We start from the raw sequence: 27,373 nt of genomic DNA, 5'->3' as shown, positions 1-27,373 counted from the left end.
AGTACCTCTTACCCGGTACCTCTGACAACCCTGGAGGGCTTGCTGAGAAGCCTGGGTGGGGGGTAGAGATGGAGCCCCTGCCCATTTCCCTCTCATTTGTTCATTGCTGGGATAAAGGTGTGCTGAGAGCTTGAGCTGCAGGTGCAGTCTGATCAGACTGGGAAAGTGTCTGCCTTTTCTGGATGTGGGGCCTCGAGCGTCTTAGTCATTCTCTCCAAGGCTCAGTCTTTTTTTCCTATAAGATGGAAATAATGCTTATTAACTGTGCATCCTCATTGGGGCTGTAGGACATGACTTCTTGGAGGGACACAAAAATTGTACGTTGTGTGTGTTTGTGTAGAGTAGATAGGCATGCAGCAAATATATATGTTACCTACGACATTAATCTCATGACAGTGGTGGCAATTAGGCAAAAATCTAAAAATTCTCCTGGGTAGGGGGAGATAATGAAAAACAAGTTGGGAAATGCTGCTGTAGAGAAGAATTGCTATGAGGCTAAAGGGGGACTGAATGTACCGTCCTTGGCACAGAGCCTGGCACTCAGATGCCACTGAACAAACAACAGTCATTACTGTTATTTGTCAGAACTACATTCACCACGCACACACAGATCCCAGCTGTGCTTAGGGGCTAAGTAAAGCTTTATCTGTATTATGAGGGAAGATCAGGCAGCACCCCTAACTTCACCAGTGAGCTAAGTCACAGGCTCTGAGAGAAGGACACACACAGAGCTAAATTTCCTCCCTGTCTCCACCGCTGGACCCAATCAAGATGAGGTGATGAGGGGGTCTTCCTTCTCAATTGCCAGCCTCACCTAAAGTGCCTCCTGCTTCCAGTATGGAAGAGCTACCCCCGATCCACCATCACTGGAGAATCAGCTTGCCCGTAGAGAATAATTAGGTGGAATTATCATTGAAAAAGCATTCTTTTTGTTATTGGAGACACAGAGATAAATAAGATTCAATTTTTGATTTTTTTTTTTGTCTTTTTGCCATTTCTTGGGCCGCTCCTGCGGCACATGGAGGTTCCCAGGCTAGGGGTCCAATCGGAGATGTAGCCACCGGCCTATGCCAGAGCCGCAGCAACGCAGGATCCGAGCCGCATCTGCAACCTACACCACAGCTCATGGCAACGCTGGATCGTTAACCCACTGAGCAAGGGCAGGGACCGAACCCGCAACCTCATGGTTCCTAGTCGGATTCATTAACCACTGAGCCACGATGGGAACTCCCAATTTTTGATTTTAGTTCTTGAAAACAGATACATAGAATGGACATGTTGATATTATATAAGAAGCAGTATGTGCAGGAAACACGGGGAAGGCAAGAGGGTGTTTAGAGATGTTGCCCAAGCTGCTTCTCAAAAAATGATTAAGAGTTGATAGGGCTAAGGGGCTGGGAGGTGCCTTCGGCACAAAAGGAGTCCTGTAATCACTGGGGTGGGAGGGCGCAGGAGCTGTGGGGGTACAGGAGTGGATAATGTGTGAGGCACAGAGTGAAGGTGAGAGCTGTGAGCAGCTTGGAGGTGGAGGCCTTGACTGCGCAGTGTCTGCACCGGGAGCCGCAGTGGTATGAGTCTCACGAGAGGCAAGCTTCTCTTCTAGCTGCAAGGGAAGGATGCTCGCTTCCTTCTCGGCATCAGTCTATGTGGTCTTCCAGGCCCCGTGTTTCCTGGGCACAGACTACCTCGCCTCTCTCTTCCTTGTTTTTCCCCTGGCTCTCCGAGCCCACGTCGCTGGCTTAGTTGCAGTTCCTGCAATGTCACGGGTCCACTGCACATGTTGGAGTTGCGCCTGCGTGGAGTAAGTCCCTTATTAACGCCCGTCTCCTCCACTAGCCTTCAAGCCAGGGACTGTGTCCATCTTTGTTCATCTTCATAACCCCAGCATCAAGCGTAACATAAGCTCAGGAAATATTTATGGGAGGGAGAGAGGAAGGAAGGAAGAAAGGAAGGAACTAAGGACGGAATGAACTAAAGAACTTAGCTGTGAAACTAAAACTTCCACGGAAGAGTCTCAGAATTCTACTCTGGGAAGATAAATTCTTGTCGTGACAATAACCATATTACCCTTGTACACCTTCCCTTGCCACCATCCCTCCGTAGCTGCTGTCCAGGGACCAGAGCCAGAACTAGCAACCTGGCAAAAGCAGCCTGCCCTGTGGGTGAGCAGGGTGCCTTCAGGGGACGAATGCTAATTGATGGTGACGGGGAAAGCAGCCTCCATGTCTGTCCTTCTTAGTTCTCTTCCCAAACCTGAGCCCAGCCACACCCAGTCACTCTGGGCTACCAAGATGGTCAGAGGAAGCGGACAGGTGTCTGAGCACTGCAGACTCCCAAGAATCCCCCTGTGTGTTTTTCACAGAGAAGTTGCTAGAGCCAACTTGGTACCAGGAAAGGCACTGGAGCCCTGAGGCAGAGGAACCTCAAGGTGGCACCAGGCTGGGAGGGAAGTAGGAGCAGGGCTGTGCGGGGGACTCATGTCATGTGTTCAGGTTCTGATGAGATTTTAGGAGGCGGGAGTTCTACACAGGGCCTAGTCTTTACTGAGAGCAGATCAGGGGGAAAGGCAGACAGACCAGGGTTCAAATCTTGGTTTGGTTTTATGATTTACAAACTTTGTGTGTTAGCCACCTCCTTTGTCCTCTCAGAGCTTCAGTTACCTTATCTATAAACTGTGGAGGGAGGGGGTCAGAATTATTGTAAAGATTAAATAAGATCATGAAAGTAAAATGCTTAGCACTGAGCCTCTTAAGCATAAAGTGTCTAGTTCCTATGAGCCATTATAATTATCAGCTAATATGGGTACTATCACCAAAGAATTACCTTTCCAAAATAGAAAGATTGTCTTTATTCATCAGATAGTTTTATGGCTTTAACAGTGTACTTGGGCCCAGGTAGATGTCACTTGAAAAAACAAAGCAAGACAAAACAACAAAACAACAACAAAAAACAAACAAACAAAGCATGCACACACACACAGGAAGGTTCCTAGTGGTACTACTTAACAAACCCCAAACTGGAAATGGCCCATGTGCCCATCAAGGGTAGGGTAGATATATAATATATACACTCAGTGTAGCCACGTGATGGGGTCCCGTACCGTGATTAGGGTAAAGTGCTGTTCTTGCAGCCCCTGGAAGGAATTTCATAAACATAATCTTGAGCAGAGGCAGCCAGACCCAAAAGAGCCCCCTGCTCCCCGCCCACCCGCGTTTGATTCCATTTGCAGGAAGTGCAAGTACAGGCGAGACTCATCTAGGGTTAGGAGTTAGGAGAGTGTAGCCTCTCGGGAGGAGAGCAGAGCTTTTACTCAGGAAGCGAGAGGCAGAGGGGCTGGTCATATTTTGTGTTCGGGTTCATGGACGTGTCCACTTTGTGAAAGTCCACTGAGCTGTACGTGCTGATTGATGCTCTTCTCTCTACCTGCGTCATGCTTCAGTTAAAGGTTTAGTAAACAAACAAGCCAACCTGTTGATCAGAGAGCTAAGAAAACAAAAGTAGGGCTGGGAAAGAAAGCTGGTAGCACAATCCCTTGCTCCCCCGCCCCAGAGTCTACAGAGGAAGCCAGGCTGGCAAACACAGGGGCAGACAAGTGACGATGCCTGCAGTAGCCAGATCGTGTACCGGGTCCAGACATACCGCAGAAGGGAGCATGATGGCTCACTGTCACACAGCTGCTCATGGTGACAGCCCTGAGCTCCCTGCAGTTCACCCCAGGCCAGCTGCTTCCCTCACACGGCTTAACTGTGCGCTGTAGCAACTGCCCTCACACCTGTCCATCCACTACCCTCATCTGGGCCAGGCCTCATTGCTGTCACACTGGGTTAAGAGTTTTCTTTGCCCTTCTCTGTTCCACTCTCTAGAACCCAGAACTACTATATTAGAATCTTTGCATTGGGTACTCGGTACCTTAAGAGACATCTCCTGGGTGATTCTGATGCCCTGCCTTTGGGAAGCTCTGCTTTGCACTGGAACTGGAAAACACACCTGCCCTTGACCGTGTCCACACTAAAACTAGTTCAGGGCCTTAGCAGAGCCCCCTTACTTTGTGGAATTTCCCCATTTGTCTCCAGCGGACACGGTCAGCTTCATTTCCGGCCTCTCCTACATCTCCATCATTCCTCCACCCTTCCAAGTTTGCCTCTCCTCCCAGCACGCTAAGTTAGTTCGCTTTCCCTGCCTTTGTTTTATTTCACCACCCCATCGTGCCTTTGAGTAACGTACAGCACCCTCCGCCCTCTCAGGGACCTTCTAATTTCCCATTCGTCTTCAAGACCCGGCTTGAAGCCGTGAAGCTGTCCCTCAGACCTCCTGACCGCTCTGATTCTCCCACAGCACCTCACACACACGGGAGGACATCCTGTCCCTAAATGTCACTCTGCCATATCTGACCGGACGCTTCATCCACTACACTCAAGGCTCTGTGCATCACTGGTGTGGGCGTGGGGGGTGATTAAGGACAAGGATTGGTGACCGAGCGAGGTCCTTCAGTGCAATCAAACCCATAAGGCACAAGTGGGTGCTGTGGGATGAGGAGTGGCGCTCGTGGATCTGGAGCGGAGAGGGGTGATCCACGTGCCGTGGTCAAGGACAGCTCCAGGACTACGCTGCCGGACCCACTCATGCTGTTTTTGTTGTTTGCTTGTCTTCGCCAGTGACCTTCAGTGACTGTAAGGGAAACGACAAGCTGCACTATGAGGTCTCAAGCCCATACTTCAAGGTGAACAACGATGGCAGCTTAGTCGCCCTGAGAAACGTAACTGCGGTGGGCAAGACTCTGTTCGTCCACGCCCGGACTCGCCACGCGGAAGACATGGCAGAGCTCATGATCGTCGGGGGGAAGGACATCCAGGGCTCCTCACAGGTAACGGGCGTGCTCGGGATAAGTTGTACCCAAGGACGGGCACTGGAGTTGGTATATCATGTGTGGAAAATGGGTCTCTGGTTTATTATTGGCCGAGGTTCTTTTGCTGTTTGCAAAATGACAGCAACCCAGCTCAGCGAACAGTGTGGTGGGAGGAATTCATTGGATCATATCACAGATATTTCAGAGAGAGCTCTGCCTTCGAGCATGGTGTGTACCAGTGCCGTGATGACAGCAACTTCAATCCTTATCCCCCCATGATTCCATTTTCCTTCTGATGGCTTGACTCTTAGATGGGCCCCTCTCTCCGCACTTCCCTGTGCGGAGGACTTAGCAGGTCCCCTTCATTTTCCCAGTCTGAAGGCATCTGAGAGAGCATCTCTTCCAGATACTGCCAGCCGGAGCTTGAAATTGAATCTCATTGACTCTGCTTAGAGGACGTGCCCAGCCCCGATCCAATTACTGCATCCATTGGGTCCTGGTGCTCTGGTTAGCTAAGTCTGGGTCACCTGCCTTGTCCTGAAGCCAGAGTGGACTGGTCCTCCCCTAAAACATACTGGCTGAGAGTGAAAAAGGGGTAGGTATTCAGAGTTAATGAAGATACTGTCATCTAAGGGGGGGAAGTGGATGTTGGGCAGGCAAGAACCAGTCACCCGCTACAGTTGTGTACAAGGTAACCATGGCATGTGGTGCTGTGCCTTTGCCAACACTGGTGCCCACACCTTTCCATGTGTCACACCAGCACATGTGTGATTTTAGGAATGCCACAGACTGTCCCCAGGTGTCCTGATTGTGTCATCCAGAGACTTTTTGCCACAATGGGCTTATCTACTCCTCTTCCACCAGGAGCTCAGAGGCTCTGTGGCTTCTAGATTATAGAAAGGGAAGACACACAACAAGACCCTGGCAAAATAATAAAATAATGATGGTGTGTCCCCAGCTTGGTGCAGCTGGCCTTTTCTCCTACCTGCTGCTGGCCTGCTCTTAGCTAATTTTTCAAAGCCTGTGATTCCCACTGCTTTTCCCCATCTGCCACACTCCCCATAACCCAGCTCTGTCTGCTCGTGTTGTTCGATGGTGGAGTGAACACTGCTTCCACAGCTGGGGAGCAGAGCGGTACACATGGCAACGTGAATGCTGCTTTCCTGCCAGCGCTGTCTGCGCGATCTCGAAAGAAGCATGTAACGTCTCTATCTGCAGGCAAAGAGGCATTAAACGAACTGCGCTGGCAAGTAAGTGGCATGTGTGCTACCCCACTCTGTCCCCAGGTACATGGCAGGTATTGCTCATCACCCTGGCTTGACCCAAGCGTTTCTTCCAATACAATGCTTCTGGAAGCCACTATCCATTGATCAGTTCGAGATGTTTCTAGGGCTGGAATATATTTGCCATCCCTGGACTGAACAAACTCCATAATTCCCCTTCACATCTGTGAATCTGAAGTTAAGGGTACATGGCAAGCTAGAAATAAGCCCACAGTATGCTGCTGGTGTTTTCAGAGAAAGTAGGATCTTAGGAATACATACCAGTTTTGGAAACCCACTGACACCACAAAAGGGGGCTTATCTCTCACTTAGCCATTTTCACAGCATCTCACTAACTGGTTATATAAATGACTTCCAAATATCTAAAGTAACAAAACTGCCAGAATGTACAGCACAGAATGCTTCTTGGGAACAAGTAAATGGTACAGAGATTCAGATGAGGGCATTTGCACGTGGAATGGAATGTATTTGGCAGACGTCATTCATTGTGCTTGACAGCTCATCTTTAAATCTGGAAAAGACCACGGCATAGTATTTAGCTCAAAACAGAGCAGAAGGGATTCTAGGCGCTTCTTAGGGCAAACTTCACATTGATGGGTTTGGAGACCCAGGGTCATTACTGAGAGGTTCAGCCTTAAAGAGCTGGTCCCTTTGTCCCAGAAAGACACCCTTCTCGGGACAAAGCTCTTTGGAGCCATTTCTCATTGGTCACTGTCTGCACGCATCATCCAAATAGCTTGGCTGCAGTTGTCATCTTATAAAGCACAGTGGTGGCTGCTCTGCCATTCAGGGTGCCAGCCTCCAGGAGGACGGGGCATTCAGCTCCCACCTCTTGTAATTTTATGAGGTTTGAAAATAGGCCTTGTGAAGTTTCCCAGATGTGTCCATAATAAAAAAGTCCAAAAAATGAAAATGAAAAGGCAAGGAAAACAAAATAGCTAGCCAGAGATTCCCTCCAAGGAAGCGCAGTCCTTAATGGCTATCCAGTGGGTGTTTTTGAAGGCCTACTGTGTGTGGCAAAGCAGGCCAGCTGCTGGAGAAGGAGAGCAATGGGTACATGAGTCAGCTCAGTGCCTGGCTGGGGAAAGAAAGTGAGCATGCTTGTTGGTTAAGTACCAAGTTGGGAGGCAATGGCGACGCTGCTCTGAGCCTTTAGAGAAGGGAGAGGGCATGACAGCCAGTGCTTGCTTGGTGCTTACTGCATGCCAGGCTCTGCTCTCATGAACAGACAAATGCTGGGTCGTCTAATCTCCCCACAGCCTATAAGTCATAAGCTACTGTCCCCATTTTACCATCCCTAGTTTGCATTTTTCCCCATAACTGAGGCGGAAATAGGTGAGAGAGAGCCTGTGTTGTTTAATGGGACTCTCATAGTGCGTGCATCTCCGGGTATGCTTCCACATGCACGATTAATTCTAACCCTCACACCCTCCCTGTGAGGTTGCAATGGTACCCCCTTCCTACAGCTGGGAGACCCTGGCCAAGATCCCTTAGCTTGAGATGGGCAGAAATGAGACTGAGATTCTGGCCTTTCCACCCTTTCTCCTTCCTGTCACTTTGTTCAACAGAAGACTGTGCACCTGGGTGGCTCTCCGTGGGTCCAAAGATGAGGGCGTGAGTTCGTGTCATACAGTAGCAGTGGCAGGAAATAACCAGTGCAAAGTGTGGTTCGAAGGAGGAAAGAGCCGAGATTGAGCATCCAGATGATTACAAATTGTCTAGCCTAGGAAAATGGAGACGGATTGGACCAGTCAGGAAAGAAATGGTTGGGAAAAGCAAACAGTGCCATTTGGATGTGTTGGGTTGGTGGCTCCTGGGGATGGTTTGATGGAGGTGTTCAAGAGACAACAGGGAACACGGGCTGGATCTGAGTAAACTTCTAGAGGAAGATGAGCACAGCGGTAGGGCTTTGGCTTTGGTGTCAAAATTAGGTAGGTTCAAATTTCCGTTCTATCACTATAATGATGTCCCTTGGGCAAGCCACTCAACTTCCTGAACTTCAACACCCTCATCTTTGAAGCATTAATAAGAATAGAGCCTATCATAGAATCCTTGCATTGGGCATGGTATAGACACCAGGTACTGTCACCAATGGCTTTGTTTTAGAACCGTAGGCTAAGTGTCCTCACTGGGGCCGTGACATAGAAACTAGAGATTAGGGACAGGAGGAGAACGTGAGGCCACAGAAAGAGAAGGTATGCTCAGAAGGGCACTGAGGCACACCGCACAACTAGAACAGGAGAGATGTCGGCTAGTGGCCAGTGTCACATCACTGTGTCTGGGAAGGAGGGACATGCTTTAAGACAAGCGTACCCACAGTGATGCCCAGCTCAGCTGCAGTACCTGGAACCCTGGAATTCTTTAATAAAAGGATGTGCCTCTTCCATTTTACGTGCTCTATGAGACCCTGTTTCACCGGAAAGCCTATAGCCCAGATCTATGAAGTCTGATTGTTTAATGGTTTAATTATAGATGCTCAAGCTCTTGCTGCATTTTTAATGTGCTGCCCAGCAGCGAGTAACTATCTCGTCCATGTAAGATCATCTTAGATCTGCGTGGGTGTGGGAGCAGTTTAATCCCTTGTCTTCTGACAGATGTGGGGGGATTGTTAAGGAGCGGGGTGGCGAGGTTAACCATGCATGCCCGAAGGCATGTTCTAGTCTGTGGAATGTGATGGAGAACTTGACTCACGGAATTATTCTTGGACGGAACCGAGTCCTGTCCCCGCCAAGTCCGCTGTCCCCCTCTGCCTGACAGTGACGAGCCTGAAGACAGCAGAGTGCTTGCTTTTATTTACTTCTGAATTAGTTGTACCTTGCATGTAGGGCTCCAGCGGTTTACATGGGAAAGCTCTGCGTTTTCTTCCTTTTGCGTCTTGGGTAGAGATGTCTTTACCTGCTGTGTAAATGGAACTCATCAACCTCATTTACAAGTTTCAAGCCTGGGGGAAAAACACTGTTCATTTATTTATTTATTTCTAATTTAAGAATCGGTAGCTTCCACAACTGCAGATGAGGGCAAGAAATTCTGACATCAATTAAGAACTCAATAAATTCAGGCTGGGAAGTAAGAACATCACAGAGCTTGTAAGAATTTATTTTGAACTGCAGTCTGGAAGCTCAAGAGACTGTACCTAACAGCTTTCTCCGGAAATGCAGGCGTTCACGCTCTGAGCAGCTGTAGAATTTAGATACCTGTGACCCAGGCAGCTGTGACCTGTGAGCAAAGCAGGAGATAGGCATGTGACAGAAGGTGGGGGCCCACAGACTCCAGGTATGAATCAGGCTTACCTGTCAATGCACATGTGATCCCATCAGAGTCCTCTGCTTAATAGGTCCTTGCTTCTTCTGGGATAAGTTCTTAAGTCTTTATATATGTCTGAGAAGTTCCTTTACAATCTAGCCTGGTCTCTACAGCCTTTCTTCTGAGTCCTTTCCGTTCCGTTCCTTTCCTCTCCTCTCCTCTCCTCTCCTCTCCTCTTCTCTTCTCTTCTCTTCTCTTCTCTTCTCTTCTCTTCTCTTCTCTTCTCTTCTCTTCTCTTCTCCTTTCTTTCTTTCCTTTTCTTCCTTCCTTCTTTCTTTTTATGGCCACATCCGCAGCATATGGAGGTTCCCAGGCTAGGGGTCAAATCGGAGCTGTAGCTGCTGGCCCACACCATAGCCACAGCAATGCCAGATCTGAGCCGCATCTGCGACCTATACCACAGCTCGTGGCAATGCCAGATTTTTAACCCACCAAGCGAGGCCAGGGTTGGAACCTGCATCCTCATGGATGTTAGTCAGGTTCGTAACCCTCTGAGCCACAGTGGAAACTCCGGAGTCCTTTTCATTGTTAAGTGGCTTGACCTGTGGAAATGTGACTTCTTCCAAGAGCCTTCGCTGGTCTCTGTTCCAAGTGAAGGTCTCTCCTGCTAGTCTCCCTCCTAACACCGTGGTCTTTCCTGGCCTTCTTCACAGTTTGTGACATGTATTCACTTCCTTGTTTGGATGGTTAAAGTCTGGCTCCCTGCTGAGACCGTAAGCTCCCTGAAGGCAGGAATATAGGCTGGTTCCTTTCTCTTTCCCTCCTCCACACCCTTCTTTTCCACCTTCCTACCTGGTGTGTCCAGGGCTCTATCCTCAGCACCCAGCACAATGCTGGCACATAGTTGTGCTCAGTGTCTTTTGAATGGAGTCACTCATCACTCTGCTTGCTGCACCCCCAACACCTAAGGACTTGTAGTCTCTTGAACTGGCTGTGCTCCCTGTCCCAGTCGTGCTGGCCCCTCCTCTGTCTGGATCATGCCCTCCTCGCCATGGCCTCCGCTGCCCCATGCCCAGCACCAATGACTGGGCTCATTCCTCTGAAACTTCTGCACCTGGCCAGATTTCCCTTGTTCAGTAGAGTCACCTCTATGACTATCCCCTGACTGGTTAAGTTATCTTTCCTCTCTGTCCTCAGAGAACCCTGCCTGACCCCCCATCAGAGCACTAAACTTTAGCTGTCTCACTTATCTCTCCTTTGACCTCAATTCTGACTGAGCTCCTGGACTCAGGGCCCTGGCTCCCACGTGGGGAAGCTGAAACACTGCCCTGTAACTGGATGCCTCGGCGAGATTCCGGTGTCACACCTGCTCCCTTTGCTTTGGTTCCTTCAGCTGTAGAACGCGCTCATAATAGTATCACTTCATAGAGATGTTGCAAAGATTAAATGAGCAAATATACGCAGAGTATTTAGAACAGTGCCAAGCGCCAAGTGCCATGAAAAAGCCAGTTATCCCTCATGTTCATATCATCAGAGTCAGGCTGTACTACATGCACAAATAATGAACCGGCAAATTTGGACAACCCAGTCCTTTCTCCCTTCCCAACACGACCAAATTCTATCACTTCTGCAGCCCGTAGAGAATTCAAGATAAATGAGTTTAAATCTTCACCACTTCCATTCCTCAGGTGTCCACTTTACATGAAGCACTGACTAAACTTTAGGGAAATGATTCTTTATTCCTGTGGGTTCACTTAACAAACATCAAAAGACTTGGCAGTATGTTAAAGTTAATTACGAACAACCTACACTTCTTAGCTGAAGTCAATCTGTGGTGTTCTCGGTAAAGAGACCTCGGAAACGGGTCTCTTAATCAGAATGTTTAAACTAAGTGCAAAAAAAAAAAAAAAAAGAATTCCCCATTTTTTGTCCCTTAACACATCCCTGAAAAAGATGTACAGAGGAAGTTACAACAGACATTGAAAAGGCTAAGTTCAAGGTTTGTCCACCTTGGTTGATCATCATCACTGTGAACATGCAATTTAAAAGAACTGATTTTGGCTCCTAATCCAGTTGGAAGAATCAGGATGGAAATAATAAAAGGAGCAAGTGGAGAAAGTAGCAACTTGAGAGGAACAGTTGTTTTTATTTTTAATGTTTAAAATACATCATCAACTGATGAAAAGCCAATATTAATATTGTATTAATTACATATCTTGACCCTTCCAGGGGTTACACCTTTTAACTGCACTTCTTTGCGGAATCTTAGGGTTCCATTGGTTGAGTACCTCTAGAAGTTCAAAAGGAGCGGCTGAGTGCCCCTCTGTTACTGCGCATGTGTGTGCTCTGGGACAGTTAGCTGAATTGTTGGAGATGCTATTAAGGGGAACCTGGAGTGACCCCAAATTGGGTTTTAATCATACATTTAGTACTGATCAGTCTTGTGGCATTGAAAAGTCACCCAGATCCTTTGAGTTTGTTTTCTCGTTTGTACCACAATACCCTGGTCTTAAATGCCAGATGGAATAACTGAAATTAAAAAAACAACCTATCAGACCTAACCCAGTGCTAACAAAGGATTTTCTACTATGAATAGTTTCTTAACTGAAGTACCCAGGGAGTTGCTATCACTTTTTTTCCCCATTCGTCCTAATCTTACACATTCTAGGCAAAAAAATTTTTGCATTTATGTTACTGAGATAAACTGTAGTTTTCATCAACCCTGAGCCAACCATTTGTGTCCTCTCTGTTTTGGCTGTTAGACCATCTAACCTCCAAAGGGCTTCTCAGAATGCATCCATGTCCCTTGACTTCATTTGTTGTAAGTATCCTTAAGAACGAGAGCAACCAGCTTATGGTCCAATTGATAACCTTGTCTCCAGACCTTATCACATTGACTGGGAGGGGCTTGGAGTCTGCTGAGCTGGTCAATAGTATCGATCTTGCTCCCACGAAATATGATTTACAGCCATCACAGTGGAGAACCAATCCATGCATTTACTGTGGCTGTAAAGAAATGAGGTGTTAGAGATGTAGTTACTTAATATGCTTCTACTTAACAAGTGGGATAACTTCAAAAACCTGCAAAGTACCACTCTTCATTGCAAACACCTCCCCAGTTACTACTAAGGAAAATTAGTATCCATTTAACTGTCACCCAAATTGGGGAAAATATGTAGCTTGAAAATTATGGTACAGATCCAAGAATTGGGCCTAGAATAGGGTATTAGGCTGTTACATTTTGACACATGACTAAATTGTTATTTTTATGCTTCTTAGCTCCAGGGTACTATTCAAATATAGATAAAAGACATCCTTCGATTCATTAATTTAAATAGATAACAGATTGCTTTGTGGATCAGAATCTAAGTAAACTATATTCTGAAGATTAATTTTAATTGAAATGCTTGGGGAAAAACAACTGATCCCATAGAAAATCCAGATAACTAAAAGTAGCTTCTTCTTGCTTGTGATAACTCAAGATTTTATGTTGTACAGCAGTATGGTCCAATAGAAAAGTAATGCAAGTCACATATGTAATTTTAGGTTTTCTTATTGTAACATTACAAAAAGAAACATGAAATTAATTTTAATGGTAGGTATCATATATAGTATATATTTAACATATACATATTTAACTATGTATATATTTTATATATATACAAATACATACCCAATATGTACATAATATGTTAAATTTCATAGCTGTAGATGTAACTATTTTCTCTATCTATATATCTTTGTATACCTGTATAAATATTCTCTGTATCACTTATATAGATATATCTCTAGGTATATTATATGCATCTATATGCCTCTCTCTATATATACATACATATATAAAGAGACATATAGATATATAAAGATATATCTAGAGTATCTATCTATGAAATGTATACATATATATCACTTCATTCTAACATATATAAAACCGAATACCTATATAATTAACCTAAGATATTATCAATAAGTAACCACTTGAACATTATTAATAAATTTTACATTATTAATAAATTTTATTGGGGTGATTTAGCATTCTTTGTATGCTAAATATTTGAAATCCAGTGTGTATTTTATACTTATAGCACATCTCAGTGTAGATTAGCTGGCTTTTAAGTACCACAAGTAGCACTTGGCTATCAGGCAGGACTGCCCTGGAATTGCACTGGAATATTTATACATTTTGAAAGAAAAATGGAAAAAGTCATTAACTGGAGGCCTACCACATCAGGACACTGTCTTAGATGTTCTCACACACACGTAAGTATCTCTGATCCTTATAGCCAAACTGTGCCGTTGGTAATCCGGTTCCTACTTGGCTGATGCAGAAGTAGCCAGGGCTTAGAGAGACTGAGTAATTTAGGCAGTGTCAGCCTCTTCAGCAAGTGGCAGAACTGGGACTTGGGACTGGACTTTCTGATTTTATGACATCCCTGCTGTTTTGGTAATATTGATATTTATAACAAAACTAGTGTTTTCTACTATAAAGTCTATGAAACAACATAGGAAAATTAAAATGTGGTTAGAAAATAAAAAATAAATGCAGAGCTGAGCAAAAATCACTAATGAAATTTTAGGTAGGTGGCTAAGACCTGTGTTGTCATGACATTTCTAAAAGCTTTTATCATGAATAGAGTCTTTGGAAAAAGAACCTCATAAAAACAGCACAGGGTTTCTAAATATAAATGTCGCCTAGACCCTGAGTTCCTTTATTTTAGACCGTATCTCATTCATCTCCTAGAGTCTAGAGAAAAGGTCTTACATTTATATTTTTTATATTATAATTTAACTATTTGTTTTAATATTTATTCTATGGATTTGATCCTCACAACAGGGCCTTAAGGCAGATAGTGTTGTTCCTGTTTTATGAATCAGAAAACTGAGACTCAGAGTGTCAAGAGGTCAGTCTTAGGGCACAGAGCAGGTCAAGGGGCACCTCTGCATCCAAATCCACAATGATTCCTGGGTCCAGTGTTGGACCCACAGCTACCTTTCCAACAGCTGCTTGGGGCTTTTCAACTAAATGGAACAGGCGTCGTCTAGAAATTTTCACCGAGTCTCTTGGACGCGATAAGATGCATATTTTCTAGGCTCTTTGATATATTTCTAACTTCTTATCTTTTATTATTTCAAATATAACTAAATTCTAAATGTAAATATTGGGGTGATGACTTCTTTTTTTAAACTCCCCTCTGGTCTGTGAAATGAGGATCCTGGTGAACACGGGCTTTGCCGGTTGGCACGACCACTCTTATTAGAGATGAAGCGATACAGGAAAATTTCACACTGACGAAAAAATTTTTAAAAATTGTATAAAATAAATACCTTTTAAAGTTGCACCCCATAAAATCAAATACCTGGGAATACACCTGACCAAGTAGGTAAAGGACTTATATGCTGAGAACTATAAAACACTATTCAAGGAAATTGAAGAAGCTATAAAGAAATGGAAAGATATTCTATGCTCCTGGATTGGAAAAATAAATATTGTAAAAATGGCTATACTATCCAAAACAATCTACAGATTCAATGCAATCCCTATCAAATTACCCATGACATTTTTCACAGAACTAGAACAAACAAATTAAAAATTTATATGGAACCACAAAAGACCCAGAATCGCCAAAGCAATTCTGAGGAACAAAAACCAAGCAGGAGGCATAACTCTCCCAGACTTCAGGCACTATAACAAAGCAACAGTCATCAAGACAGTCTGGTACTGGTAGCAAAACAGACATACAGACCAATGGAGTAGAATAGAGAACCTAGAAATAAACCCAGACACCTATGATCAATTAATCTTTGACAAAGGGGGCAAGAACATAAAATGGGAAAGAAACAGTCTTTTCAAAAAGTGGTGCTGGGAAACCTGGACAGCTGCATGCAAATCAGTGAAATTAGAACACACCCTTACACCATGCACAGAAATAAACTCAAAATGGCTTAAAGACTTAAATATAAGACAAGACACCATCACACTCCTGGAGGAGAACATAGGCAAAACATTCTCTGACATCAACCTTATGAATATTTTCTCAGGTCAGTCACCCAAGGCAAGAGAAATAAGAGCAAAAATAAACCAATGGGACTTAATCAAACTGACAATCTTTTGCACAGCAAAGGAAACCAAAAAGAAAACAAAAAGACAACTTACAGAATGGGAGAAAATAGTTTCAAATGATGCAACGGACAAGGGCTTAATCTCTAAAATATACAAGCACCTTATACAGCTCAACAGCAAAAAAGCCAACAACCCAATGGAAAAATGGGCAAAAGACCTGAATAGACATTTCTCCAAGGAAGATATACAGATGGCCAACAAGCACATGAAAAAATGCTCAACATCACTGATTATTAGAGAAATGCAAATCAAAACTACCAGGAGGTACCACCTCACACCAGTCAGAAAGGCCATCATGAATAAGTCCACAAATAACAAATGCTGGAGGGGGTGTGGAGAAAAGGGAACCCTCCTACACTATTGGTGGGAATGTAAGCTGGTACAGCCACTATGGAGAACAGTATGGAAGTACCTTAGAAATCTATACATAGAACTACCATAAGACCTAGGAATCCCACTCTGGGGCATATATCCAGACAAAAGTTTCCTTAAAAAAGACACATGCACCCGCATGTTCATGGCAGCACTATTCACAATAGCCAAGACATGGAAACAACCCAAATGTTGTCAACAGATGATTGGATTCGGAAGATGTGGTATATATACACAATGGAATACTACTCAGCCATAAAAAAATATAATGCCATTTGTAGCAACATGGATAGAACTAGAGACTCTCATCCTGAGTGAAGTAAGTCAGAAAGAGAAAGACAAATACCATATGATATCACTTATATCTGGAATCTAATATAAGGCACAAATGAACCTTTCCACAGAAAAGAAAATCATGGACTTGGAGAATAGACTTGTGGCTGCCAAGAGGCAGGGGGAGGGAGTGGGGTGGATGGGGAGCTTGGGGTTAATAGATGCAAACTATTGCCTTTGGAATGAATTAACAATGGGATCCTGCTGTGTAGCACTGGGAACTATGTCTAGATGGAGCATGATAATGTGCAAAAAAAGAATGTGTACATGGTATTTGTAACTGGGTCACCATGCGGTTCAGTAGAAAAAAAAAAATGTATTGGGGAAATAACAATTTAAAAAATCGTATAAAACTGAGTGAGAATTCTGAGGAAATTTTTGGCATTTGAAGCCCTTTTTTGTCATGACACTTTTTAAAAAACATTCCTCTTGAATAAAACCTTTGGAAATAGAACCATAGGGAAACAGTACAAGATTTCCAAAGGTAAATGTCTCCTTGACCACTCTGTAAAAGTCTAGTTCTCAATTCTGATTGAAAAAAGAAACAAACAAAAACACCTTCAGTGATAAGAGGATATAGTCGTTGATAGAGACTCTGAATTATCTCCGTTTAGTTCTTTGGTCTCAACACTCAAAAACTTGGTAGCAAAGGAACTTTGAGAAAATGTAGCCCTTATTCATTCTCCCTCCACCAAGTGCGTAGATTAATTCAATTACATGGTGTTCACCTAGACTTTTAGGGAAAACGCTTAAGCATCCAGAGAAAATAAAGCAAAGGAGAGCATTATGGCCCCAGCCAATCATACCCTCTAATCCGCCTATGTTGGTTTCTGCGGCCTGGGCTCGATTGGAGCACCACCTCCTGGATGCTGTTCTAGCCTCAACACAATTGCTTGCTCAGATAAAGTCAAGTCAAGTCCCAAGGTATCACATAGACAAACAGGAAGCACTTTCAACTTTTAGCCAGGGCTCAATCTCATCAGAGCTTACTCTTTTCTCTCCTCCCATTAAACGGAAGTAGAAACCCTAAGGTCCATACCCCATAGGGGTGCCACAATAAAAATAATAAACAGGAATAATAAAATAATAGCAGCAAGAGTGCCTACATCCTCTTGGGGTCCGTGGCAAGGACTGATATTTTTATTTGCTGAATTGCTTCTTATTAAGGCAAGAAAGTCAGAATGCAAATACTGTATGTATGTGGTCATCAATATATGATTTTTTTTTTTACAGAAAATAGATTTTGTTAACACTTGTTCTTTTTATCATGCAAAGAAAGATAAATTTTCAAAAAAAGTATTTAAATAATATCCTATATGCAATTTCCGAATTTGACTTATCAGTAGACTTACACATAGGCAGAGAAATGTCAAATGCTGACAAAGCTGGCATTTTAATGCTCTTGGCAGTGTCCAGTCTCCAAAGACTTGGAAACATAACTAATTAAGTGGAGAAAGAGCTTCCCTCGGGGATGGAGTAATCTAAATATTTGAGGGCTTGAGTGGCAGCCTTGCACTGGCCTGATCATATGACTCTAACTCCACTGACCCCAGTAATTTCCCTCCAGCCTTCTTACAGATCAGGAGAGGCTGTGGAATTTTCCTTGCCGTTCTTTCTCTCTTCCACCAAGGAAAGAAAATTGGATCTGAGGTCCATGAGGGAACTTTTTCTTGCCTTGATGTCAATGTAGTTTCTCCTACCTCCCAGCTCTTTGTGGAAATCAGATGGTTCCTTCAGTTTTCTCTCTTTTGGCAGCAACTCCTTTTGACAAAAGGTGCACATTGTCAGTCAACCAACCTCTTCATCACATCAGGCAAATTGGGCTCCTGTTGACAACAACTTTTTAGGACCCCTTGCCTTCAGCGTTAAAAAGCTATAAATGGCAGTCCTCCGGGAGACCCAAGGAATGGTCTGCATAACTCTAACTAGCCTTTTCCTAAAGACCACCCCCCCATCTTCTCACTCTAGATGCCCACAGTATGCCCCTACTGTTTAGACTCTGAGATTTAAGACTGCATATCAGGATACATTATCTTCCTTTCTTTGTCCATTCTCAAAAGCCCTTGTTAACACAGACAACTGAGGCGTGACTGCTTTTTTTTTTTATTCGGAGTCTCTTACTCAATGCAGACCTTGTTAGAAAAGCCTAGCCCCTAAGAGCATGACTCAGTTTTATTTACCTAGTTTTTCTATGATTACTTCTTTTACTCAGGTCTTTGGATAATGCTTACTTTAAAGGGGCGGGGGGGGGGGAGAGAAAGGCTCAGAAACTGACTCAAAGAAAAATAAATGCAAAAAAACCCAAGAAAGTCCCTCTACATAATTTTTCAAATTCCACATAAATCCTACAACTTTGGTGCTGGTTTATTAGGTAAAGTAAAATTATATGTTCCATGAGTGTACGGACCATGACTGAATTGTTCATTGCTATAAATCTAGCACTTAATATCATATCAGACACTGAATAAATACTTATTGAATGACTAAACAAATACCAGAGATGAAATGAATATTAATGTTAATAATGCTGATCATAGCCGACATTTATTTAGCTCAAATTCTGTGCCAGGCACCTCTCTCAGTGCATTTCTTCTGTTAAGTCACTTAATCATTACAGCAACTCTATGAAATAGGTAGTATTATCTTCATTTTACGGATGAATAGAGTAAGACGTGGAAAAGATGTGTGACTTGCCCGCGGTTATACAACTGGAATATTTCAGACTCATGCTTTGTACTCAGACTGTTAAAAAAGCATTTATCAAAACATTTTATCCTTTTTAGTCAAGATAAAGAATTATGAGCTGAATATTATTACTGAATATTAGTAAAGTAGCTTCAGATTGGTTGAATAGCTGCATCTAAAAGATCTGAAAAATAATCTGCCAGCCTAAAGAATGGCTTCTGCCTGTGGTCAGTGGCCCTAACTGACGGAGTTCATCCCAGTGATGGAAGGGAAGATATGAAGACATGACTCTGAATGTGCAGCTTTTACAGCTCTGGCATCCTAACTGGATTACAGACTCGAAACTCAGAAAGAACTCGAGCATGTACAAGGGTGCACTGAAATCACTAAGGCAATATCAGTAGCTATGGATATCAAGCCCCATCTATAGGCAAAAACAAAATTCTGGAAAGCGGGATGGACGTGATGTGAAAAGACTTGGGGTGATCTTACAAATCTGCAGCAACTTCTCTAAAGGTCCCTGCCTCGTTGCTCCTCTGATTGTCCCTGCTTAATTTCTTGCTCATCACTGTAAGTACCCTTCCAAGATTTCCCATTTACTTTAATCAGTAGACCCTACCCCACTGCTGGCAGTTTTCTGCAGCTGGCCCTTCATTTCTCTCTGCTGAAAAGTGGATGCCATCCAACCAGGGCTTTTGCAATTCCGTCTTCAATCTCTGCCCATCTCCAATCTCTCCCTCCTCTCTCAGAGGAAGACCAATTCTTCCTTCTTTTTTTGACCTGCCCTGGTGCTCTTGAGCCCACTCCTTTCTGCTTCTGTTTCGTCATGTGTTCCCCTCCTCTGTTTTAACCCTTAATCATTTTCTCCTTGCTGAATCCTCCTCTGTACCTTCAAACATGCTCAAACCTTGCCACGTTAAAACAGATTTCCCGGGAGTTCCCATTATGGTGTGGTGGAAATGAATCCAACTGGTATCCATGAGGATGCAGGTTTGATCCCTGGCCTCACTCAGTAGGTCTGGGATCTGGCATTACCATGAGCTGTGGTGTGGTCACAGATGCGGTTGCAGTTCAGATCCTGCATTGCTGTGGCTGTTTTGTGGGCCGGCAGCTGTAGCTCCATTTTGACCCCTAGCCTGGGAATTTCCATATGCCTCAGGTGCAGCCCTAAAAAAGCAAAAACAAATAAACAAAAAACATTTCCATAGGGCAATTTCACTTTCTCATCCCTGCCTTTTCCTTTATCAGTCTCCTCAGAAGTGTGGTCTTCGCTCAGCATCTCTACTTGATCATAGACTCGAAAAATGGGACTCCTGCCTTTAACATTTTGCTGAAATTTCTCTCTTTTGAAGGTCAGGGAAAGTAAAGAGCGGACCTCCTTAAACTTTGGCTTGGTTCTGAGCCCACTTGAATTCTCTGAAGCATTTGGCAACTTATTTCAATTTTTAAATTTTTATTTTGTTGAGGCGAAATTTATATAATGTAAAATTAACCATTTTAAGTTGAACATATCCGTAGCTTTTACCACCTGCCTATTTCTGCTGGACTGTCTTCCCACAGAACAGCTAGCATCTCATCACACCCTATTCAAACGCCATCGGGGGCTTCTCATACTACTGAGCAACATCCATATTGACCCCAGGCTGGCTCCTCCTCACTGGTGTGATTCTCCCACCAAAGTAAGCTCCTACCCTCCGCATTCACTTAAATGATACGGTCATTTCTACACCTGTCTATCTGGTTGATGACAGTGGGTTGTAATAGGCTTGCAGGAATGAAGACCAGATGAAAAGTTGTGATGTTAGCAGAACCATTGACTTATTCTTTAAGGAGGTATATTTTAGCCAAACAAATGCTAATGTTAACAGGTTAACCAGTTGCTATGTTTTTGTTTGTTTTGCAAGTATGACAAATTACACCATTTACAGTGATTGGGTACTGGGAACTCTATAACCTGGTCTCATTAAGATCTCAGGAGCTTTTATAAATGTGCTAGGGTTACCACTTCTGGTGAGATCTCTCAGGACACCTCTGCTTGTTGACCATAACAGCCAGCAATGGGCTTTGTTCTACCTACCAGCAAATGTAGCTCTGGTAGAATTTACCGTACCTATCATATTATTTATAATCTCATTAAAAATGGAATATTCAGATTCCTGAGGGAAACTAAGACCCCAAAACTGGCTCCCCCCCACCCCACCGATGGATACTGCTCTCTTTTCTAGAATTTCACTCTTTGTTTGAATTGTTTTGACTGTGGCTTCTTTGGTCAACCATGTAATTTTTTTTTTTATTAACTTTGTCCTTGTTGATGCTAATGTACTGCTGTCATGTGGAAATGAGGAAAATTCAGATACTGTAAGAGAGGGAAAATGGTTAGATAAATTAGAAGCATGAATAATTTATGGAGACATAATTCAGGCAGCTAACCATGTCGTGCAGTCTCTGCTTACTTCATGAATGATCCATATGCCAAGTCCATACAAGTTAATGTTTATTTCTAGGAACCTTTACCAAAGTGAGCAAGACGTAGTAAATGCCTCATTATCCCTTCAGAGTGCCTAATGATACATTATTTTCTTTTATAAAACCTCAAGGTTTCTGACTGCATTGTTATAAATCCAAAATGTCAACATGTCTTTGACAAGAAAAAGAACAGCTTCCTATAGAAATAAGATGTAAGATGAACAAAATTCGGTTTCATATATTTTCATCTCTCCCTGAATTCTGCCACAAATGGGAAAAACTACAATCTATATTTTTTATGGAAGATGTGCCATGAAGACCCATAAAATATTTAAGAACATTTAGAAAAACAAAAATGGAAATTTCCAAAATAAAAAACTTTAAATAAGAACAATGGAAAAGACAGACCATCAGCAATTATTAATAAAATAGACATTTTATAAAATAGTATTTGTCAAAGTAAATAGGTTGTATATGTTGGACCAAAGTCTAAAGATATCCTGGTTTTTCTTTCCACAAAAGACAGCCTACTGGGAATGGCGTTTAAATGAGGCATTTAATAGCTAAGCAACTTGGAGTCAAATTTCCCGAGTTTAAATCCTAGCTCTGGAATTCATCAGCTTTGTAGTTTGTAACAAATTATTCTTTTTTTATTTTTATTTTTATTTTTTGCCATTTTAAGACTTTTTTAAATTTGTGAAATGGGAGTAAAAGTATTACCTCCTAGGGTTAATATGAGAGTTGACTGAGATAATACACATGAAGTTCTTAGAACAGTGACTGACAACAGTAAATATTAGATACCACTGTCCAGTAAAGAGATAGAGACCTTGACCTAGTATCGTACATGGAGTAAATGAGCAAGACAGGGGGTTCTGGCTATAACTGTAACTTGGTATGGGAGCTACCTATATGGCTGTCACAAACTTAATATGGGGGCTCAGTCTATGTCAGAAGGGCCCAGTTTTCCTTTCTCTGTCTTTTGGCTTTCTATAAGTATTCATTTTTAGACTTTTTCTCTGCGTATCAGAAGGCACACTCATAGTAGGATGTGCGATCTAGCCACAATCCAATGATTTACCAAGCTAAGGTGGAATATAGAATGACACGAGGACCCAGGAATACAAAGGGATAATATTCCAGTCAAGAGTACAACTATATATTGTGTAAATGTAAGGATACAAAAAGATTAAAAGCGAACAAATTTAAATCAATTTCCCGTATAAGTGTTAACCAAAACAAAGTTGTTGTAGCTCTGCTGTTATCAGAGGATATATAGATGTTAAAGAAGTATTACTATAGATTAAAAGGCTTGTTGTACAATTATAAAACCATGCATCTGGCGGATAAAACAACCATAAATTTGGATTCATTCAATAACAAATGTAAAATGCAACTAACATAAAGTGGAACTAACAGTAAAAATAGAAAAACACATCATCATAGCTAGAAATTTTAACCTGCCTCTCATTTGCTGATATGTCAGTTAGTCTAAAGATAGAAAGGGATAATGGAAATTTCAATAGCATATATCGAACACTGCACCTAAAAACTTTAGAATATACATTATTTTCAAGTACACATGAAATAGTTACCAATATAGTATACACCAGTTGTGGTATCCTCCAAAAATTTTTCAAAAAAGAAAAATCATACAGAATGTGTGTTCTGACCATTGTATATTTAAAACAGAATTCAGTCACAAAAAGGAAACTAGAAAATCCCCATATGTTTGAAAATTAAGCAATATACTTTGAAATAGTTAATAAGTAAAATAAGAAATAATGACAGAAAATAGAAAATATTTTGAATAGAATACAGTGAAAATATAACAAAACTTGTGGGGTGCAGGTAAAGTTGAGGAAGAATTTACAGCTTTGAATGTATAATGAGAAAACTTGAAAGTACATGATCTAAATCAAAGAATGGCAAATTTAACTCTAGGAAAACAGAAAGAAATAAAGATTAAAAAAAGAAGTAACGTAGAAAATAGATATGAATAGGAAAAAAAATGCAATAAAATCCTAAGTTGGTTTTTGAAAAGTTGCTAAATCGATAAGCCCCTGGTAAGGAAAACCAAGAAAAAGAAAAAAGGGCATGATTACAAATCAGAGGACTGCAAAAGGATATATCACTAGGGATCCTCTAAATACTGAAAAACACAGAAAAGGGCATTGTGAATACATTTCTGAAAGTGAATTTGAAAATTAAACAAAATTGACAAGTTCTATCAAAAAATAAAAACAAATTTACCAAAACATACACAGGAAGAAATAGAAAATCTGTGACATACACACAAGCCTATATATAAAATAGTTAAGTAACAAGGACCTACTGTATAGCACAGGGAAATCTATTCAATACTGTGTAATAACCCACACGGGAAAAATCATCTGAAAAGGAATGGATACTGTATAACTGAATCACTTTGCTATATACCAGTAGCTAACACAACATTGTAAGTCAACTTACTTTGACTTTTTTTTTTTTTTTGTCTTTTGTCGTTGTTGTTGTTGCTATTTCTTGGGCCGCTCCCGCGGCATATGGAGATTCCCAGGCTAGGGGTTGAATCGGAGCTGTAGCCACCGGCCTACGCCAGAGCCACAGCCACGCGGGATCCGAGCCGCGTCTGCAACCTACACCACAGCTCACGGCAACGCCGGATCGTTAACCCACTGAGCAAGGGCAGGGACCGAACCCGCAACCTCATGGTTCCTAGTCGGATTCGTTAACCACTGCGCCACGACGGGAACTCCTGCAAAATTTTTAAAAATTTAAAACCATATTATAAAAAAGAAACAGAAAATCTGAATAGTCCTGTATCTATTGTTTTAAAACTCAGTAGTGTCCAGGCCAGGCAATGTCATGGTATATTTTATGGAGCATTTATGAAACTAAACCAATACTATAAAAATTATCCAGAAAGTAGAAAAAGTGAAACCCTTTTAAACTTCTTTTATTAAAACCAATATAACATTTATCACAATAGCTGACATGAACATTAAAAGAAAGGAAAATTATGTCACTTTTTCTTATGGTATATAAGTGGAAGATGAATAAATTGGGCTTCAGTAAAGGTTTTTTAAAAGCACTCATCCAAATACACCATTGAGGAAATGAAAATATTGGCTATTGAGTGGGAAAATATTTGTGATATACATATCTGTCAAAGGATATTTACCCAGAATACATTAACAACTCCTGCAAAACAATAACAAATGGCAAATAACCCAAGTAAAAATAGGTAATGTATTTTAATATGCCTTTTGCAAAAGAGGATATCCAAATGACAACTAAACATGTAAACCTGTTTTGTTTTGTTTTTTGTCATTAGCCATCAGGGAAACACAAAGTAAAATGGCAAGAAGATTATAAAGGATACTCTTAGATACATGCACCAAATTGGCTTAGACAATATCAAGTGTTGACAAGGATGTGCAGCAGCTGGAACCGTCATGCATTGCAAACCAAACATCCTATAACCTAGAGAGTCCACGTCTATATATATGCCTAGAAGAACTATCTCCATAGGTGCACCAAAAGACATTTACAAGAATGTCCAGAAAGCTGTTCATAATGGCTAATAACTCAAAACACTGTGAAAGCCCATCAGGAGACAAGTGTATACATTTTAATATACACATAAGATGAATATTATGTCACAGTACAAAATACTGTTATGCTCAAGAACCTCCTAGATGTGCTAGACGCGACTGCCGTGAAAAAGTTAGGTATTAAGGAGACTGTCCCATTAGATAAAGTTCAGCAGTGGACAGAACTATCCTACGGTGGTAGAAACCTAAAAATGGTCACCTTCGAAGCATAAAGACAGCAGAGGGCATGTGGGACCTTTCTGGGGTGACGAGAGTATCATATATCTTGATGTCCATTGTGGTTATACAGGAGTATTCACTATACACTCCCTACACACAACTTCGTGAAATTTTACACTTACGTTTTTTTGCAGTTTAACATACGAATGGTAAATATTACATTTTAATCAAAAAGCTGAAAGTAGTTAAAGAAAAGTGGCCGTTGGCTGACTCTTCCCTTTGGTGAGTTAGCAAGTGTTTCTTACTAGCACTCCAGCTGTCAGAAGAAGAATATTTACACGCCACTTAATTCTTAGTCTAACGCAAATAACCTCTTTAGAACCAGGTCCTAGGTCCCCTTCTATACCATTCCTTCTGGTCTGTGCCACCTTGAATTTTCCTGAGCCCTTGCGATACTAATTTTAACTCCCCTGAGTTAAAATCACCTCCTACTCTAGAAGTGGGAGAGGACAGGAATTGAGATGAGTGTGAAACAAGCATACCTCTATTTTAGGTACCACCCAGAAAGAAAAGTATTGACACTTAAATTTGGACACAGTCCGTCCTTCTTCACCATCAATTACAAAATGCATCCCTGATTTTGAGAGACATTGAAATGGAATAAGGGAGATGGCTTAAAAATATCTTAAGAAAAAAAAAAAGGTGGGGGGTCTTAGATTATCATGATTCCCAAGCAACTTTACTTTTAAAAGTAAGAATACTTCTCTAACTCCATGAAGTCTTTATTGTCCTAAACACAGAAATCATTAAATAATACTTTTTAGCCCTAAATACAAATTTAGTTTGTTCTTTGTCAATTAAATGCTGTTGCGTGTGGGATGTGACCTTAGCCTCGCTCCTTTTTCTGAGCTCAATGAAGACCTTTTTCTTCTTTATTATTTATTGGGAAAAAAAAAAAAAAAAAAACTAGGTTTCACTTCACTCATTAAATATAGAGACCCAGGTAGCAGAGCCTCTGTGTTTGATTTGAGTGGGCTTTCTCAGATAGGCCACTGGCCAAATTTTTCTAGAAAAATATTTGTCCTTCCCTGATGGTTTGCAATTTTTGTGTTCCAACATGTGAATGTCAAATAACATGTTACTCCTTTCCCAACGTACGTGTTCTTGTGACCCCACAGATTACAGGGAGAGCTTTTGCTTGGAAAGATGTTCTTGTCAGACTTTGTACTGTGCTGCTGAAGGGAGGCAAGGTCCTGACTGCCAGGGAGATGGGGCTGGGCCTCAGTCTTCTCTGCCCAGCTCCCCTGACCAGAGTGGGAGAAGAGAACGATGATGTTCCTGTGATAAGGGTGGTTTTCTTGTGTGTCTCCAGCAATGGAATTGGACACGTAGGAAAGAACGAAAGAGTCTTAGGTGGCACATTACAAACTAGAAAGCTTTTGAAGTCAGCACCTGGGATGGTGCTAGAAACAATATGTAGTCAGGAAAAAGAATCACTGCTGACATACCTGACCTCAGAAACGTCTGGTGATGAGATTACCTCTCTTCCACGTCTCCAGCAAAGCTTTATTTTATTTTTTTAAATTAATTAATGAATTTTATTACACTTATAGGTGTACAACCATCATCACAACCAAATTTTTATAGCATTTCCATCCCAAACCTTCAGTGCATACCCCTACCCTCCAACCTGTCTCATTTGGAAACCGTAAGTTTTTCAAAGTCTGTGAGTCACTCTTTGTTCTGAAAAGAAGTTCATTAGGTTCCTTTTTTTAGATTCCACATGAAAGTGATAGCATTTGATGTTGATGTCTCATTGTCTGACTGACTTCACTTAGCCTGATAATTTCTAGGTCCATCCATGTTGCTGCAAATGCCATTTCCAGCAAAGCTTTAGAAGCGTATTTACTTTGCTTCTTCTCCTCCCTACTCTGCCACCAACCTGCAATAGAACCTCTTACCATGTGCTAACCCATTCTCATTCAAAGATTGATGTATGGTTGGACTGCATCTGCTTTAGTTTGGGTTTCCCAGAGAGTGAAGCTGAGTGCAGGAAATGTATCTGGGAGGTAGTCCAGGGGAGCAGAAGTGAGCAAAAGGGTAGAATGAGGTTTGGAGGAAAAGTTAATCAAAAGGTGAATTATTGAGGTTGCTTCTGTTGGGCAGCAGGATTATTTCTTCAGGTCTACCGGGACCTCTGAGAGCCCTAGGGAATACCTCCCAGAACCATCCACCTGAAAGGTGGAGATGT

At 42.1% G+C, this 27,373-nt stretch overlaps 1 protein-coding gene across 31 annotated transcripts in view; it reads left to right on the top strand.

Annotated features, from left to right (window-relative positions):
* The window catches only part of CDH13 (cadherin 13), a 1,446,594-nt gene that overhangs the window by 792,959 nt on the left and 626,262 nt on the right, over positions 1-27,373 (top strand). For all 31 annotated transcript variants that reach the window (XR_014804745.1, XR_014804744.1, XM_084957934.1 and 28 more), the window contains 1 exon segment: positions 4,656-4,864. Coding sequence is in view for 28 of the 31 variants with exons in the window: in NM_001109945.1 (NP_001103415.1) it covers positions 4,656-4,864 (209 nt within the window). In the remaining 3 variants the exon portion in view is untranslated.

The sequence above is a fragment of the Sus scrofa genome, chromosome 6, assembly GCF_054392235.1.
Source record: "Sus scrofa isolate SSC_HxYL_T2T_F1_AM1 chromosome 6, Sscrofa_HxYL_maternal_Yorkshire_Landrace_v2.0, whole genome shotgun sequence".
In the NCBI taxonomy this organism is placed as follows: Eukaryota; Metazoa; Chordata; class Mammalia; order Artiodactyla; family Suidae; genus Sus; species Sus scrofa.
This window is presented reverse-complemented; position numbering and strand designations above follow the sequence as displayed.